Source organism: Nipponia nippon, unplaced genomic scaffold, assembly GCF_047370975.1.
Source record: "Nipponia nippon isolate SJK-2023a ecotype South Korea unplaced genomic scaffold, ASM4737097v1 scaffold_1, whole genome shotgun sequence".
Lineage (NCBI taxonomy): Eukaryota > Metazoa > Chordata > Aves > Pelecaniformes > Threskiornithidae > Nipponia > Nipponia nippon.
Genome location: NW_028262290.1, coordinates 103,785,967 through 103,802,978, shown reverse-complemented (window position 1 = coordinate 103,802,978; position 17,012 = coordinate 103,785,967). Strand labels below are relative to the sequence as shown.

The following is a 17,012-nucleotide window of genomic DNA, read 5'->3' as shown; positions in this document are numbered from 1 at the left end:
ACTGATAGTGACAGGATTAGTTTTGCATCATGCATTCAGTACTGTTCCCCCAAAGCAGAAAGGTTAGGGAAAGGCAGGGACTGGCTAATACCCTGAATAGTTCACCTCAGAATCATAGTGACATTGGCTTTCTATTGATTGTCTTTTAGTTTAAATAAAAGAAGACTCATTAAGCTATTCAGAAGGTCTTGTATAGTAGTCCCAGACCTTACAGAGGTATTTAAATGTTACAGGGACAGAAGTAAAGATTTAAGAGTCTAATTAGTTGAGGTTACTTGCAAAACATACAATATTTATGAAGTACAAATTATAAAAGTGACATATATGGTTTGCTTGTCTTTTATGTGTGTATGTGTGGTATTCATGCCAGTGTTATTTTGCAGACAATGGTACATGGACTCAGCTGTGGTTGGTGTCAGACTATCATGAGCATGGATCACTCTTTGATTACCTGAACAGGTATACAGTAACAGTGGAAGGAATGATAAAATTAGCTTTGTCCACTGCCAGTGGTCTTGCTCATCTTCACATGGAAATTGTTGGCACGCAAGGTAATCTTACAACTATTCAGCCTGTTACATGGCTAATACTGAATTTTTTTTAAAATGACACATATGTAGCTCTTTCTGCCATAATTCTCTTCTTAATTAGAACATTCAACCTTTTCAGGGTGTAGTTGCTTTGCACAGAGCTACTTATGTGATGAGAAGGCAACTGAACTCAGCACAGATACCCAAGTTAATCCCTTGTGGAGCTGAGTGAATTGAAAAATGTCTGTTTGGGGCCTGTGATAATTTCTGAATTAATAGACCTTCTTAATTTTGAAGGCTCTTTACCTTCCTTTCTATGGTATATCCAGGTTTTGTGATGTAACAAGCCTTCCTACAAAACGTGTTAAAAGGCACTAAGTAATGGTGCCCGTAGTATCTTCTTGACTTTGATTTGAGACAGTGCTATGGGTCTATTTCCAGAGATAATAGAAATGTTTTTGTGGCAAGTAGTATGTGTATGCAGTAAATACTTGCAGGAAGAGGGAAAGGAGCAGTAGAGTAGAGTGATACAGTAGACATTTAAGCCACTTTTCTGGACAGACAGCCAGTCCACAATGAATGATTTCAGGAGTTACCTTGATACACGTAAAACAGCAGAACTGGAAGGAATTCTGTAACTTCAAACAAAATCTGCACCAGGCTTAGAATAATAGCAATTATCTCTTTCACAGATGTGTTCTTTCTTTTTTTTTTCCCCTTACAGGCAAACCAGCGATTGCCCACAGAGATTTGAAATCAAAAAATATATTGGTAAAAAAGAATGGAACATGCTGCATTGCAGACCTAGGATTGGCAGTTAGGCACGATTCAGCCACAGACACAATTGATATTGCCCCAAACCACAGAGTGGGAACAAAAAGGTAAAATCATTAACATGTGTCATGCGTCTTTTATGATGATTTGGGTTTTTTTCGTGTCCCATATAGAAAATTTTTGTGGGTACAAACACAAGCAGCAGAAAATGTAAATAATGGCAGGTAGAGTTCCTAGGGACTTCCTTGCCAGCTGGTAACTTAGTTAGACAGTAGGTGCTTAAGAAGCTTGTTGAATCTTGGCATCTATTACTAGCATGTGTAAAATACTGAAAACTTGCAAAATATTATAGGGCACAAGTATATATTAAAACAATTAGGAGGTTTCATGAATGACAGTTCTAGAGACTTCATGGCTGTATCTTTATTCTTTTTGCCTTGTGTTGCATGGAAATGTTGCTTGCAGCCAAATCTGGAGCATAAGACGGGATATTGACAATAGAAGTAAAAAGCTGGATTTTTTTCAGTGTGAAGCCTATGTGTTAGAACATACAAGGTGCAGGCTTTCATGAGATCATATTTTTGAGAGAAATAAGAGAACTTAAAACAGCAATCATCTTTGTCATCTAATGCATAAATTATCAATGGATGAGTCAGTATACTCCCTTTCTTTTAAAGGCCTACTTCTGAATTTGGGAATATGGATTTTTCTGGTCCTCAAAAGAACTCAGAGCTGTTTAACTCCAACACAAGTGCAATTAAACTTATTGGCTGTAATTTATCATTACTGGACCTTCAGACAATAAAAACTGAAAGCTGTTCTGAAGAGAAGATTAATTTCCTTTAGTAATTTGTGCAGCTATACAGCATACAGAGATAGCAGCACTAACAGGGAACCACAGCAACAGAATTGTGTGATGTTTGGCAACTTTTTGTCCTTTTGATGCCTGTAGGTTCACTGGTATGTCAAACTGAAGTTTGTATGCCTGTCATGGAGAAATTTGTGGAAGCCCAGTGGTTCAGGGCTGTAAATTATTAACTTCAGCATATGCCCTAGCAGTGTTGGAGAAAATTCTGTGTTGATGTTGCCCAATCTCCAATCCATACATAAAATGTATTTTTTGTATGTTTCTTTAGTGAGTGATACTGCAGGGGAGGGAGGGGTGTGTGATTGGGGTTTTATAATGAACTAGGATGCTCCTTTAGCTGTGGCTTTTTGGAAGAAAAAAAATTTTTTTTTAAGGCTCAGTGAACAAAAGCTTTCAGAACATGTACTGAAAGTTTGTTTTACTGGCAATTATATCACTGAAATTACTTTGTTCTAAAGCTCTGCTGTACTAGTCCTTTGCCAACTTTAAAAATACCACACAAATGGTCAGATGAGACTTATTTTCTGAACTACTACTAGATTACAAAGTAGTGGGCATTATTCCTTCTCAAAGTCTCCAGTAATCATTGATAGTAAAACAGCAAACTACTTTGGGATTTGTCATTGCAAACTTACCTGTGTGCAGGGTGCATACCACGTGTGACTTATTTTCTACTACACCTACATGCAAAGAAAAAGGATGTACAGTTACTTTCTTTAGTCTAGTCTTTGGAGAAAGCATCCTTTCAGCTGTGTCTGTATATCCCACTTAGAAGATCTTCTTCTTGCATAGGCGCTATTAAATTGCTTGTTCATCTGCCTTATGCTTCTTCACAAGGGTAAACCTGTAGTAACTCTCCTGCTTGCTGCAGTGTGCAGCAGTAGGACTAAGTCTGTTTCCCACTTTAAAGACATTAGTCACTTCTACCTCTCTGAAAATTTTTCATTCTCATAAAAGCCTTGGTCCCCTCTTCCTCCTTCTTGTGCATTCTTAGGTAAGTAACTGCACCTCTGGTTAATTTTTCATAATAAAGTTTGGATCTTACCTGTTCAATGACCTGTTCAATTTTAACTCCCATCAGTTGCCACTGCTGGTACCTCTTCTGCACATGGAAGCTCTGTGTGCAAGTTCAGGGAGATTTGACTAAGTTTATACTTCTCTAATGATTGTGTGTTGTAAAAGTGTATGGTCTAGGGAGTAAGCAAGGCTCACTCTTGGGTGAGTGATCTAGGTGCTGAGTCAGACTGATGATCCTTCTCTCTGAATGAATCTTTTTCTGTTCAGAGGCTTAGCTCTACCACAGGGTGTGAACTGTGTGCTTTCACAGCTCAGCCTGCAGCATAAAGCAGGGAATGTGAGCTTTAAACTGAGAAGGAAGTAGAAGCCCTCTCGCATTCCCTGAGGCATGTAAAAAATAGACTAATTCTCTCTCTCTCCCTCCCCCAGAAGTGTGGCCCAACTGTTAACTTTTGGTAGTTGAAATAGGCTGTGTTTTAAAAGAAGTTTGGCTGTGAATTCCACCTTAACATGAGTGCTTTTCTGCAGTTTACCTAAACTGAACATGAGCAGAATTCTAGCTATGCTTGTGGAGAACAGGCTTGGTGAAGGGAGATGTCACACTTGGTGTGTTGTGTGTGGGTCCCATTTGATGACACCAAGCTCCTGATATGTTGTACAAGAAACTTAGGCAACTAATACAGAGCTTTTGTACTAAAAGGGGTGGGGGAAAGAGGTCAGTGGGCACCCAAAGTTTGGCAAGGCCACGCTCAACATAATTTGTAAACTTCTTTGTAGACCTGTCCTTTCATTCTTGGAGGGTACTGAGCTGCAGACCTTGTTCAGAAGGTCAAAGGTAGTCTGTGTAGAGTAGTTCTCTCCAGAACCTAAAAATACTGTTTTTGACAAGCAATGCATTTCCAATATATAAGCTGATAAGGAGATGCATGTTTCTCTCCCTTTTGTCTGATAGCCGTGAAACGGCTAATCTGCTAACCACACTAGATGACCTACTTGCCTTTCGCCTCTCTTGTTCCAGCAATAATCTCTCAGACTTTTTGAGCAGTCAGTCACCATTCTGTGTTATGGAAGCCAAAGCCAATCTAAATGCATTGATGGAGGATCATGGTAAGAGGTCAATTTGCCAATAAATTCAATGCAAGTCACATTTGGGGGGGGCGGGGGATGGGATTTTTCTTTTGACGGTATGGATTCAGCTTCATTGCCCCATACAGGCCTCTTATGGTCTTTCCTGTTAAAACCCTTGTCCTTAGGATGATTTACAGAAGCTGAGACAATCTCCTTTACTGCTTGTATAAGTGATTCTGGCTGAGAGTCTTGCAACATGGTTGGGCTTTTTGGTTTGGTCTCCCTTCTCATCCCCATGTGATCTTAAGATAGATTAAATATTCTTTCTTGTAGACCCAAAGCTGATCACTATACTGTCAAGTACATGAAGTAGCATAAGAAGGTTATCCAATAATGCAAAATCCTTGGAGAGCGTTAAAACACTCAGCACAATCTTGCAGTCTTGATAAAGTTTTTGATATGTGTGGCCCAGAATAATTTGAGTCTTGTCCATAGCAAAGATTGTGACATATATAAACTTAAGACTCTTCCATTCATTAAATACTGTCAAAGTGAGCTTTAAATTCCTCTTTAGACAGTTCTTTGCTTGTGCTGTGTTTATCACTTGTGGGGAATTTATATGCCTGTACAGAGCTTACGAGAACTCTCATGTCAGCTACCTGTTGAAGTTCTGACTACTGGCTGCATTTTTGCTCTTTTGTTGATAGCCCTTGCTTTCTTGTATGTACGTCGTTTCCATAAGACACAGTAGAGCTGAGAGAGTTCTGAAAGGTCTGATAGTCCTGAAGTTTAAGTAGTGTGCCTTGTATTCTGCCTACCATCCCTGCTACTAGGAAAAGAAAATCCTAGTATTATGTTCACTAAATGAAATTGTGCATAGGCTTCTGTGGCTGTTGCAGAGATTGAGCTATTGCCTGACAGTGTATTCCACTCCAGTACTCTATGCGTGTTGCTTTTTTACGAGTTAACTGTGCTCTCTAAAGCCCTGGTGGCATTGTGTGCCTGCTTCATTAATATGTCAGCTTGAGACTGACAGGGCAGTGATATGGAAAAACACACTGAACTCTGCTAAACACTACATATTGGATTTAGCTGCCAGAGCTATACCAGATTGAGAGCAATACTACAACTGATGTTGACTGATGCAGCAAATACCATTCATTCTATCCAGCAGCCGGGGGGATGCTGCTGTCAGTAACTCTCACAATGCAGTCCACGCTGACATCTTGTTTGATATTCCCACGTTAGGCCTAGTCACTAAACAAGGTAACAATCACTTGAATGCCATGGCTGGTTTTCAGTCCTTGTTTCTCAGTTGAAAGTCTGTCACAGATTTTTCTATTGCAGGCAATGTTGATAAAGTAAACTCCTCTTGTGAGCACAGATGTTAATGTGTAACCCAAATAGGATTTACTATTTAAAATAAGCCTGGCATAGTTTATGATGGGACTTACAGACTGTATGATGAAGAATCAGTTACCACAATGGTAGGGAGCTTTTGTTCCCAAGGAATCCTTAACAGTGCTGCTTTTTTTAACCAGCCCTTCATGTCTGTCCCCTCTCTAGTCTTGCTAGGGGATGTTGTAAGTGGCTGCTATACCTTGGCAGATTCCAGGAGCTGAGGCTTCCTCCTGCCTGGCCTCTCGAGCTCAGCCTGGTGTGTCCAAGGGGCTGGGGCTCTGTCCATCCCAGGCCTGTGGATGTGGCTGCTGCTTTCTTACTTGGGATTCAACCAGTAGTGAGGCTGGGCATACAGACATATACAGTACTGACAGGGTTGATTACACAGATTGCTATACACCATGTGCTGTCTTCAACACCCACATAAAACACTGTCAGAACTCGTATAAAATATAAGTATAGACAGCCAAGTCTTCTTCCTTCTCTTCAGCTGATCAGGATTGAACTTCATTAGTGAAAACACACACCCTTCTATAGCCTCACAAGCCCATGCATGTTTATGAATCCGTCAACTATCAGTACAACCTTCAGTGTGTCTAATGCCCTCTTCTGTGCTCCACAGGTCTCCTAGTCACCAACTGGGCTGGGTTAACACACAGTAGCAAACAGATGCATGTACTTGTATGTACACCTACATGCAGGGATTCCCTCCAATACCAGTGCAGGCCCTCCCCTTGTCCAGTGTGTCTGCCTGGGCCACCTATTTGCTGGCTAGACCAGCTTGAAGTTTGCTAGTTAATTTACACCTATGCACGCCTGCTATGCATACCAGGTTTGTGGGTAATAAAACCTTCTGCCGCACCCCAGCAGCTGACACCCAGGCACATAGACCTTATGACCTGTGATTCCCACTCCAGTTGCTGGTGCTGAGAAGCCCTTACTCTGCTTCTCTCACAGCGGTTCTCCTCTGTAGCTGGTACCTGTAAGCATGTGACTGTGAAGCCTGTGACCCATGGTCCCACTGCAGTGGCTGAAGCAGAGACCCTCATTTGCTTCAGTTGCTGGCACCAGGGGTGCCTTCATCTGCTGTCTGACTGCCGTTGCTGGCCCGGAATTCATTCACGCTGATCCCCCCCATGGTAGCTCTACATATGTGCTCCTAAGACCTGTGGACGCATGCTCCTAGGATCTGCAGTTCCCCTTCCAGCTGTTGATGCTGAGAGCCTCCTTCTCTCCAGTTGCTGTCACTCCAGGCCCAAGGGCAACTTCATCCCTTGTCTGACTCCAGTTGCTAGCCCTGAATTCATGGCACGTAGTCCTTAGAGCAGATGTGCACATGGGGTTGAGAGTGAGATTGCATAGAAAGATAGTTAGGATTTATAAGAAGATAGGATACACTGCAGTGAGCAGGTGCAGGGCTTGGTCAGACAAGCATGGTGACTGGCAACTGTTTATGCAACTGGTCCCTTTGAAATCCTTTTCTATCTGCTTCCCCACTTCTGTTCCTCCCAGTTACTCTTCTAAACATTCCTTGATAAGCATTGCATACTCCCACAGGCCTCCCTTGAATATCCGCAATCCTCATGTTCCTCTTGTTTCCCACTTATTAGCAGTTACACCATCTAGACTGGCCCTCTCTAAAGCTATGCCTGGAGTTTCTTAATAGCCCATCAGTTAGCAACTGGAGACTTTTGGTCTTTGTCATTGACTCTGTTATCCTGTGTCTATGAGGTTTATGGCTCTTTGTTTATTGTTTCACGTTTTACTTATTCCCCCTATTCCTTTGCTTGTTCCTCTCAGTTTACTTATTCCCTTTACACTGACAGGTCTTTGATTGGATAACCTTAATGAAGCAGATTTTCCTTTGTATCCTTTTCCATGTAAATATTTACATTTGATTTTGATCTGATCATAGCACTGAACTTTCTCTACAGTAAGTATTTATGAAATTAAATGTTTTCTTTTTTTTTATTGCAAATAGGTACATGGCTCCTGAAGTTCTAGATGATTCCATAAATATGAAACATTTTGAGTCATTCAAACGAGCAGACATCTATGCAATGGGATTAGTGTTTTGGGAAATAGCTCGGCGATGTTCAATTGGTGGTATGTGGCAATCTTTACAAAATTGGACATACTAAGGAATTATAAATAATTTACAGAACCTGAATAAGTTTGAGTAAACAGTTTGTTTTAAAGATGGTGCAAGGTAATAGCCATTATGTCTCAGACTTTCTAACTGTTAATCCTGTAAATGATGACTGGTTTATTCATCCTCTTTGTAAATTGATGAACCATAGGAAATATCCTTGAAATGTTAATAGAAAAATATAATATAATATAAATAAAAATAGAAATATTAATTTTTTTTCTAAAACTTTTACACAGAGGGGAGAAAAGGATGAAGTTAAATGTCCTTGAGAGCAAGGGGCAAACACCACAAGTAAGGGCAAGCTAGAATGTGTTCAGATAACATCCATATCTTATTTAAAATAAAACATGCTGTTATAAGTCCCAGAAGCGTGTCTTTTAGTATAGTATATGAAAGCTTTGACATAGCTTCCATCTTTTCCAAATATATAAATTTCAAAATTAAAAATTCGAGGGTAATGTAAACACTCCTAAGGTATGGTTAAGGATTTTTTTTATTTATTTATTTGTCAGTTATTGTAATGTAATTTTTAAAAATGAAAACCAGAAAAGAAAATGATAGGGTACTGATAAGGAACACTAAAAAGTGAAGAATATGTAATCTAGTGTTAGCTAAAACAAAGCTATTTTCAACCTATTACAGGAATCCATGAAGATTACCAGTTGCCATACTATGACCTTGTTCCTTCAGATCCTTCTGTTGAAGAAATGAGGAAAGTTGTGTGTGAGCAGAAGTTAAGGCCCAATATTCCAAACAGATGGCAGAGCTGTGAGGTATTAACTAACCTTGCCAAAGCTGCTTTAATGGACACTAGAGCTTTTATTGATTTCAGTGGCTTAAAAATTGTGCTGCTTGTTGAAGGGAGAAGGGTTGTTTCTAGGAGAACTTAATTTCATTCTGATCATTGTGGCTTTACTGAATGTCATTGATCCTTGGTTATATGTTAATATTCAATGTAATTTTACAAAAAAAATTAGCTAATCCTGTGTGGAGGATTCTAGGATCCCTTCCTGTGAAGCATAGGTGATGCTAATGTAAATTAAAGCTAGTCTGAATTATATTATACGGGAAGCATCACTGTGAATAAATAGTACAACTGGGGGTTGTACTGTGTCTGGCTGGGATTGAGTTAACTTTCTTTATAGTAGCCTGTATGGTGCTGTGTTTTGGATTTGTGACCAAAACAGGTTCCTAGCACACCAGTGTTTTAGCTATTGCTGAACAGTGCTTATGCAGCTTCAAGGCTTTCTCCGTTTGTCACTCTGTGCCCCCCTACTGCTGAGTAGGCTGGGGGTGGACAAGAGGCTGAGAGGGAACACAGCTGGACAGTTGACCCAAATTGATCCAGGGGATATTCCATACCATGCAACGTCATGCTCAGCAATAAAATTGGGAGAGGGGGGAGTTATCCAGGGGTTGCTGTTGCTCAGGGACTGGCTGGGCATCAGTCATATGGTGGTAAGCAATTGTTTTTGTATCACTTGTTTTTCCTTGTTTTGGTTTGGTTTCCCCTCTTTGCCTATTAAACTGTCTTTATCTCAACCCACAAGTTTTCTTACTTTTGCCCTCCCGATCCTCTCCTCCATCACACTGCGATGGAGTGAGCAAGTGGCTGTCTGGGGTTAACCCACAACAGGGGTAAAGGTACATGAGATAATCAGGTTTGTGCCTATTGGTTTGTAACTAGGCTGGTTATCTCTTTCAGGAAGTGGACTTCCTAGTTTCAGCTCAATACTCTGCCAGCACAGCTTGTTCAGACGCAAATCGTATCTTCAGCAGTGCTGTGCTGCCTCATGTGAACGTTCGCTTGGAACTAGCTTACTCAGGGGTCTTCACCCTATCATTGTGTGGCAAAGGAATATCCTACAGATTGGCCAAAATAGTAAATGCCTTTAGGAATTTTCATCCAAAACTCTGGTGGCCGTAGTACTTTCTGTGTCTCAGAACTTGCACTGTATGTGCTTACTGAAAGATTAACACAATTATTAGGAAGCTGAGACTAGTAAGCCAAAGACTTAGAACTGAAGTGTGCATGTAGTGACCACGCCTGACCATGCGTCTGTAGAAGTGCTTACCTGATTCTGGGGCCAGTTCATTATGCTGGTAGTCACTGCACAGGCAGTAGTATGCACAGCGGCAAGCTCTTGCCTTTCCAGCTAACGTTGTTCATATTGCTTGCTCTAGGAACCCAACTAGGGCTAGAACCAATGCTTTCTGATTCAGAGCTTAGGAGAATAGCTACAGTAGACTACAGTAGGAGTAAGAGATTGAGGAGATATGATGTACTTCAGATGGAAGAGGAAACTGGGTTGTGGCACTTGTGAAATGAATACATGAGTGAAGGCCTGAGATAAAAGATTGGGCAAGGGAATGCAGGTAGGAGAGAAAGGCAATGATAAGCGCCGACAGACTGTAGACTCATTTTTTCAATGCTGCCATTCCGATCCTGCAAACGTACTTAGCATCTCAGTGTAATACAGCTTTGAGTATAAAATCTTGGAATGTAGAGCTATTACTTTATTTCATCTTCAGTTTTTGTTATTTGCATTGTTACTTCTCTAGTAGTATTCATAGATTTCAAAGAACGGCTGTTTGAAGGATAAAAAGACTCCAGAAAATTTTCAGTCATTACAGAGCTTCAATTTGAGGAAGACAATTGATAAACTTCTGAATTGGTATACACTGAACTAACTCCTTAACTGGAGGTACATTAAAAAAGAGTGTATCTTTGTGTAATGCGAAAATTCAGAGAACAGTTACAGACAAGCTACTAATTTTTCGTTAAAAATATTTTTGCATGGGCTGAAATTCCACTGAAAAATGCTAGTTCTGCTCTACACTATTTTAAAGAATTGTGTTTTTCTGTAAATAAAGTAAGAATTTGAGTGCTTTAAACAACACAGCCTTCCATGTAGTACTAGTAACAGACTTCAGAAATGCATGAAGAGGCTAAGGCAGAACAGAGGTTACATGCACTACGTTGGGACAGCAGTGCATATAATTACTTTTCTTTCCTTTGCAGGCATTACGAGTAATGGCGAAAATTATGCGGGAATGCTGGTATGCCAACGGAGCTGCTAGGCTAACAGCTTTGCGCATTAAGAAAACATTATCGCAACTTAGTCAACAGGAGGGGATAAAGATGTAATCCTGGATTTGCTACCGAAGAATACTGTAAAAATCCATATCTGCACCAGAGTGGCGTGTTAAGAAGGTTAATTGTTCTACCTCATTGGGGGAACAGAAGGATATTGCTGCCTTTTAGTACTTCATAGGAACGTCACTTACTAGGATTTTTGTGGACATGCTAAGCAGTTGTGTTGGGTCCTTTCTGTGCACTATGAACCTCTGTCCCAGGTTACTTACAGAACATCTGTGTAGTCTAGTTTTATTTTTATTAACCTATAATTTTTTTATTTGGAAAGTTGATAGCTGGTCTTAACTTCTAGTTAACTGTGCTAAAAAAAGGAGGTCACTTTTAAAATGGAACTGGTTCACTATATTGTTCTAGAGTGCATTGATGGCTCTTTAAGCAACTTTATTCCTGGCTGGTACATTGACTATTCTGAACCACTGTCATGGTTCTTTGATTCAGATTGTGAATGTACTGTTGGAGTATACTTTGCTAGCTATTAAGGGAGTATATCTTTTGGACTCTTACCTTGATCTACAAATTGACCTCATTCAGTTGTGGGAACATAATTTATGCAACTATACTTTATACATGATTACTGTTTTTTTCCACTTTTTCAGACCATTACATTGCCTTCAAAATAGATTGTATTATACCAGTAAGTGCCGCTTTTGAGTCTTTTAATGCAAAACAGTAGGAACGTACAAAGCCTATGGTACTCTTGGTTTCAAAAATACAAGTTAAAAATCAACAGTTCCTTTGCCTAGCTAAGATCTAATTCACACTTGTTTCAGCAAGTGAGTACATAATTCATGGAATACCTTTAATTTTACCAAAATCTGACTCTTTAAACCACTGTAGGAGTTTTAAATAGTGTAAGCTAGTTAATTCACTGTCATATTTTGTAATTGTCAAGTCATGAGTTGTAATTATATATAAGATTTTTTTTTTATCAAGTGGTACTTCTAAAGTGCTTGAAGTACCTATCTACTTCAGAAAAGTAGCAAGAGGAGTAAGATATTCTTACGGGAGATTTTGCTCCATTGAATCAAAAATGAAAAGCATATTTTCTGTGCAGTTCTGCAGAGTCTTATGGCTCAAAGAACAATATTTGCAATTAAATGAGGATTAAGTGCACCTGTAATTAGGGAGAAGTTATTTGGGCTTTTGTACTAGAAAGTTCAAAGCTGCTTATAAATTTTATGTGCATATATTTTGTGCCTCATACACAGAAAGTGGTGAGCTACAGAAAGTGGTGAGCTGCAGGTCTTTAGATACAAATACCAGAGGATTCCAGCAATCCTCTTCATAGTTAGAAGAACAAAGCTTACAGTGGCTTGTGTTGTCATAAGAACACAGAAGAATATGCATGGCTTTAGTCAAGATTTGCCTGATATTTTAAGGATTTCACAAGATTTTTGCGAACTTGTTTAGAAATTGAATGTTTAGAAATGTACAACTTCTGGAGGGGATGGGGGAATTAATATGGAATTAATATGGAAAATTCTCTCTAAAAAAACTGCTGTTACCAGGATATTTTTTTTTTAATTGCAGTTTTAGGAGGAGTCTGGTTGACCTTTGGTTTCATTAATGCCCAAAACACTCTGTAGTATTTCAGTGTGTAAATGTGCCTGGTAGTTAATATGCCACCTAAGCTCCTGCTCTCCAGAACATATCAGTATCCATCCTATTATGCAACACACGTGGCAACCTTAACTCTGCTTCCTTTTCATTCTTCAGCACACAGTCCACTGAGTTTTTCACAAAGCTAGTAGCAGTGGCAGGGTGGTTGCTAACAGAAGCATAGTCAAGATTGTGTTCCGTCATCTGTGATATATGGTAGTTAAAGTAGTAAGATGGATAGGTCCTAGTAAGAAGAGGCTATATAGATGACGTAAGACTTAGATAAGTTTTAGCACTTCGCTAGCTCTTGTGTGTTTCCAAATTCTTAGTGCTTGCTTGGAGATAGTTTTAAATGATGTGGGAATTATAGACCTTCAGAGGTTGAACTGCAAATAATGAAATGCTTTATTCAGCCACCTCTATAGATGAGTTTACTCATACTGGAAGATGCCATCCAGGAGAAGAGGGAAAAATAAGAGAAGTTCTTAGAAAACAATTGGGTTTAAATATATGTACAGCTGTCACACTTAGGTTTGGTGGCATTATCTGACCAGTCAGGCTTATGTGCTTCAGGCCTCTGTCAATCAAAGCTGGATCAAAAATTACTTCATGTAGGTATTTTAAATAAACTGTGCCTTTGTACAAATGGACAGCTGTGCACCACGGAGTTTTTCAATTATGACTGTTCTAAAAAAAAAAAAAAAATGATTGAATATAACTAAATTCCTAAGTCTATCTACTTGACATGCCTCTCTAACAAGTTCCACGGATCTAGACAAATATTTAAATTTTCTTTCAGATCAGCATCAAAGTAGATCATACTATATCTCCATACTAATTTCAAAGGCTTCCTATTTAAACAGTTAGTTAACTTTGTTAAATTTTGAGTTTTTCATAGGCCTAAACGGATCTTTACCTTAGATACAAATGGCACAGTTCATACTTCAGAGTCATCAGGCTACTGGCATGCTTCAGATCTTTATAGTAATCTTGATGGTAACATGAGAGAGCTTCCAATATAATTCATCAAATAATTTAATTAGTGGTTTTTTTAGCACCTAAAAAACCTTATCACCATAACATTTAGTTTCCTTAAATATAAGGAGCAGTTCTGTTGCATTTAAAAGGGAATCTATGGCAGCTGAACAGCATCATAGCATGCAGATTATTCAGTCAACTGTACAGTGGTTTGTTACATCTGTCTCATCTCAACCACCTACTAGTCTTCATTCTCCTGAATTGGTAGCAACTATTCTTATGTTGTTCTCATTTTTTGCTTTGTAATAGAAGCTTGCAAAAACAAAGCACAGGAAGGATGCCTGATGCAGTGTGTGACGTTAGGAATGTTATTTTGGGACAACCGTATTATTCATATTGGAATGCAGAACAGGAAAATTCTGAATAGAGCTATATGTATCCTCAGTTCTGACACCACAACTTCAAGCTTTGTTCTTCTTTTCCATTATATGAACTGAACACCTTTTACAAAGGCTGTGTCTGTATATATTATGTAACTTTAAATGTTACCTGTGTAAGATCATATCTTATATATATGGACACAGGTACACATAAGTATTTTTTAAATTAAGATTGTAATATCACCAGATCTGCTCTTGGAAATCCAGGGGGACCAAAATATTTTAGCATTCAAAATATTAATTTTGTATCATTTCAAGTATATACCAAAACAGTTTCTGATGAATACTGATGCAAATGTTTATTGTAAATATTACATACATTATACACTCACTTAAGTTTTGTGGATTTAATCAATTTGACATTTTAGTAGCATTGAAGCCTCAGTTTGGTTTACAGCCTTGTGACCAGGTGGATATGGACATGGAGAATAAGGAGCATTGAAAATGGTCTGATGCTGAAAAGCCCCAAACGTTGTTTTTGGAATGCTGGAGTTCTTCAGGGACCTTCCAACCTTAAAAGCTGGAATTCTGGGATGTTTCTCAAGCTGACTTTCCAAGTATGACACAATGTCACCCTCCAATGGTTCCAGTTGTAATCCCAAGAAAGACTTTGTATATAGGTAAAGACATGGGACTGACTGTATGGGGACATGAAGGTGTCAAATGAAATAAGAGGCTATTTTATTTTTTTCGGTAGTGGTTCTGAGTGTGATTGCCATGAAATTCACCTTTCAGTTAGTTCCTTGTTTATATTGTGCCATTGAAATGATTGCAAGGTGTTAATCATTTTGTGTATTGTTTTTTGTTCTTGTTTTTGTTTTTTAAACTTCATCATATCAGTTGCTTTAAACTCAAATTACCTCTTAAAAGACCAAGGTACATTTACCTCATGTGTATATAATGTTTAATATTTTTCAGAACATTCTCCAGGTTTGCAGTTACATGTTTCTAGAAATATGGGTATTACTAAATTTACAACTTCAGCGGTACTAAACATATTATCTGGTGCCCCAAAACACTTTAATTTTCTGTATTTTATTGTATTAGCAAGTTTGCTGCTTTGTCACTGTAGCACCTGTCCTTACATAGCTGTGTGGATACTGCCTTGTAAATTTTACTTTTTCGACGATTTGAGGATCCTGTACAGATGAGTGTCACTTTTTTAAACCTTACAAAATTGTGCATTTCCCTTACATTTCTGAAAATGTATTGTATTTGTAGAGTATACATTTCAGTGGATTGTAAATAGGACAGTAGAAGAGTAGATGCTTATGTTAAGTACTAACACTACAGTAGAGAGATTAAAGCAGTGAAAATAAATAACTTTTTTCAAAATGCATGAGTTGTCTTTCAGAGGAAGAAGTTGCAGGTAGGTGTGGGTTTGGGCGTGATGTTCTTACCTGGCAAAATGTGGGTTTACTGTGAATTCCTTTGCTCAGAAGGAATTTCTGCTGGTATAAAAATTATAAAGGGTTTTGCGAACGCTGAGGCAAGCAATCTCATGATAAAGTGCCTGATCTTCCTTGTGTCCTACGATAATGTCTGAATAAGTACCTTGCTGGTGTCTCTGTCTTGGACAAAATAACTAATGACAAAGTGTTCCTTCTCTCTGTTTATGTTTACATAGAAGTAAAAGAGCTGCTGAGGATTTCAGACTACTTAAACAGCTGACCTCAGTGCATCACAGAACAGCGAGTAAAATCAGCTTGTGTTGGAGTGGATTGTTTCTGTGCAAAACTCAATTTTAGGCTGGTGTTACGTTTCTGAAGGAAGGTGAAGATGTCGTATTTTTTGTTGTGACTACATCTTGCCCTTCCATAACTTTAAGTGCATCCATTAATTTTGGCTCAGAGGTGAACAGACAGAATTACCAAAAAGCACTTCTTCCAGCAAACTCTTTCTCCAAAATGGAAAGCCAGAAGGTGTCCAGAGAAAGCCAAAAGCTATGTCAAAATGCTGTGTTCCTGTTTAAACTCTTTCACAGGAGGTACAATTATTTGGCTGAGAACATACCTCTCTCCCATGAGCGGCTAAAGGAAGGCCTCTCCTACCACTTCCAGCAACCAAAATTCAGTAAAATCCTGAGTCCCTCTGATACATCTCCTAGCAGAGGAAAGGTATGGCCTGGAAATAGCATAGTAATGTTGCTGTTTACCAAGCTTAGTTTTTATTAGTCTTCTGTCTCATGCTTTGAGGGACTGAACCTAACAACTGAAAATCCATGAACAGCAAGCAATGACCACAGGTAACTTAGATGTGAGGATGTTTCAAGATCACTTTAGGGGAGTTGCTGAATTCAGAAGGTCTGCATGCGAGCTTGGATTACAAGTCAGCATGAAAAGTGGCAGAATTTCAGCTGGTTGGTTTTGCATGATGTAATTTTTTTTTTTTTTAAGGCATGGGCCTGTTGAAATAGGTTCTTTTTAATACCCGCTGCACTGAAGTAATAGTTTGTGTCAGTGCAGCATAACTAAAGAGTGTATAAACAAACCACTTTTATGCAGTACCAAGTATTGCAATTTCCTTTTTATCAATTTTTATGAAATGGGTAATGTGCCAGGTAATTATAGTGTACCTTAAGGGTGGTCCTGGTAGAAAATAGATTCCTTTTAAATACAAAGTTAAAAACTCCGAAGTTCTTATTAAATGCTCTTACTAGCTTTCCTTATCTATCAAGCTGTGATGTTTTAGCTGGTACTAGCAGCAGGGAAGTGCATAGGCGTGGGCACAGTCTTCCAGGTTGGAAGAAAAATGTAGGCACAGTATTTACTTCGTTAACTTGACTGGACTGCAAATGAAGTGTCCAGAAATCCCCAGGAAACCCACAGTGTTGAGTCTTCCTGAGAGTTTCTTGAAAGTAAGATTTAAATCCATAGTCTCTGAGATGTCATGGTACCTGAAATCATTACCTCTCTTTTGAAGAGAGAAAAAAGCCAGAGCAAGCTGTGCTGATAGGGTTCTGTGGAGAATTGCAATGTTTATTGGTATTAAAATAGGTATATGAAGATGAACATTCAACATCCTTGAG

At 38.9% G+C, this 17,012-nt stretch overlaps 1 protein-coding gene across 2 annotated transcripts in view; it reads left to right on the top strand.

Moving 5' to 3' along the window:
- Positions 1–15,583, top strand: part of TGFBR1 (transforming growth factor beta receptor 1) — a 38,298-nt gene extending 22,715 nt beyond the window's left edge. Inside the window, exons 5-9 of one of the 2 annotated variants that reach the window (XR_015706481.1) lie at positions 384–551; positions 1,255–1,411; positions 4,208–4,296; positions 7,640–7,764; positions 8,453–8,583. Coding sequence is in view for 1 of the 2 variants with exons in the window: in XM_087765708.1 (XP_087621834.1) it covers positions 384–551; positions 1,255–1,411; positions 7,640–7,764; positions 8,453–8,583; positions 10,833–10,958 (707 nt within the window). In the remaining variant the exon portion in view is untranslated. Of the gene's footprint in view, positions 1–383; positions 552–1,254; positions 1,412–4,207; positions 4,297–7,639; positions 7,765–8,452; positions 8,584–10,832 lie in introns of those variants that run through there. The other variant, XM_087765708.1, reaches the window with a different exon arrangement.
- The last annotated feature ends 1,429 nt before the right edge of the window (positions 15,584–17,012 follow it).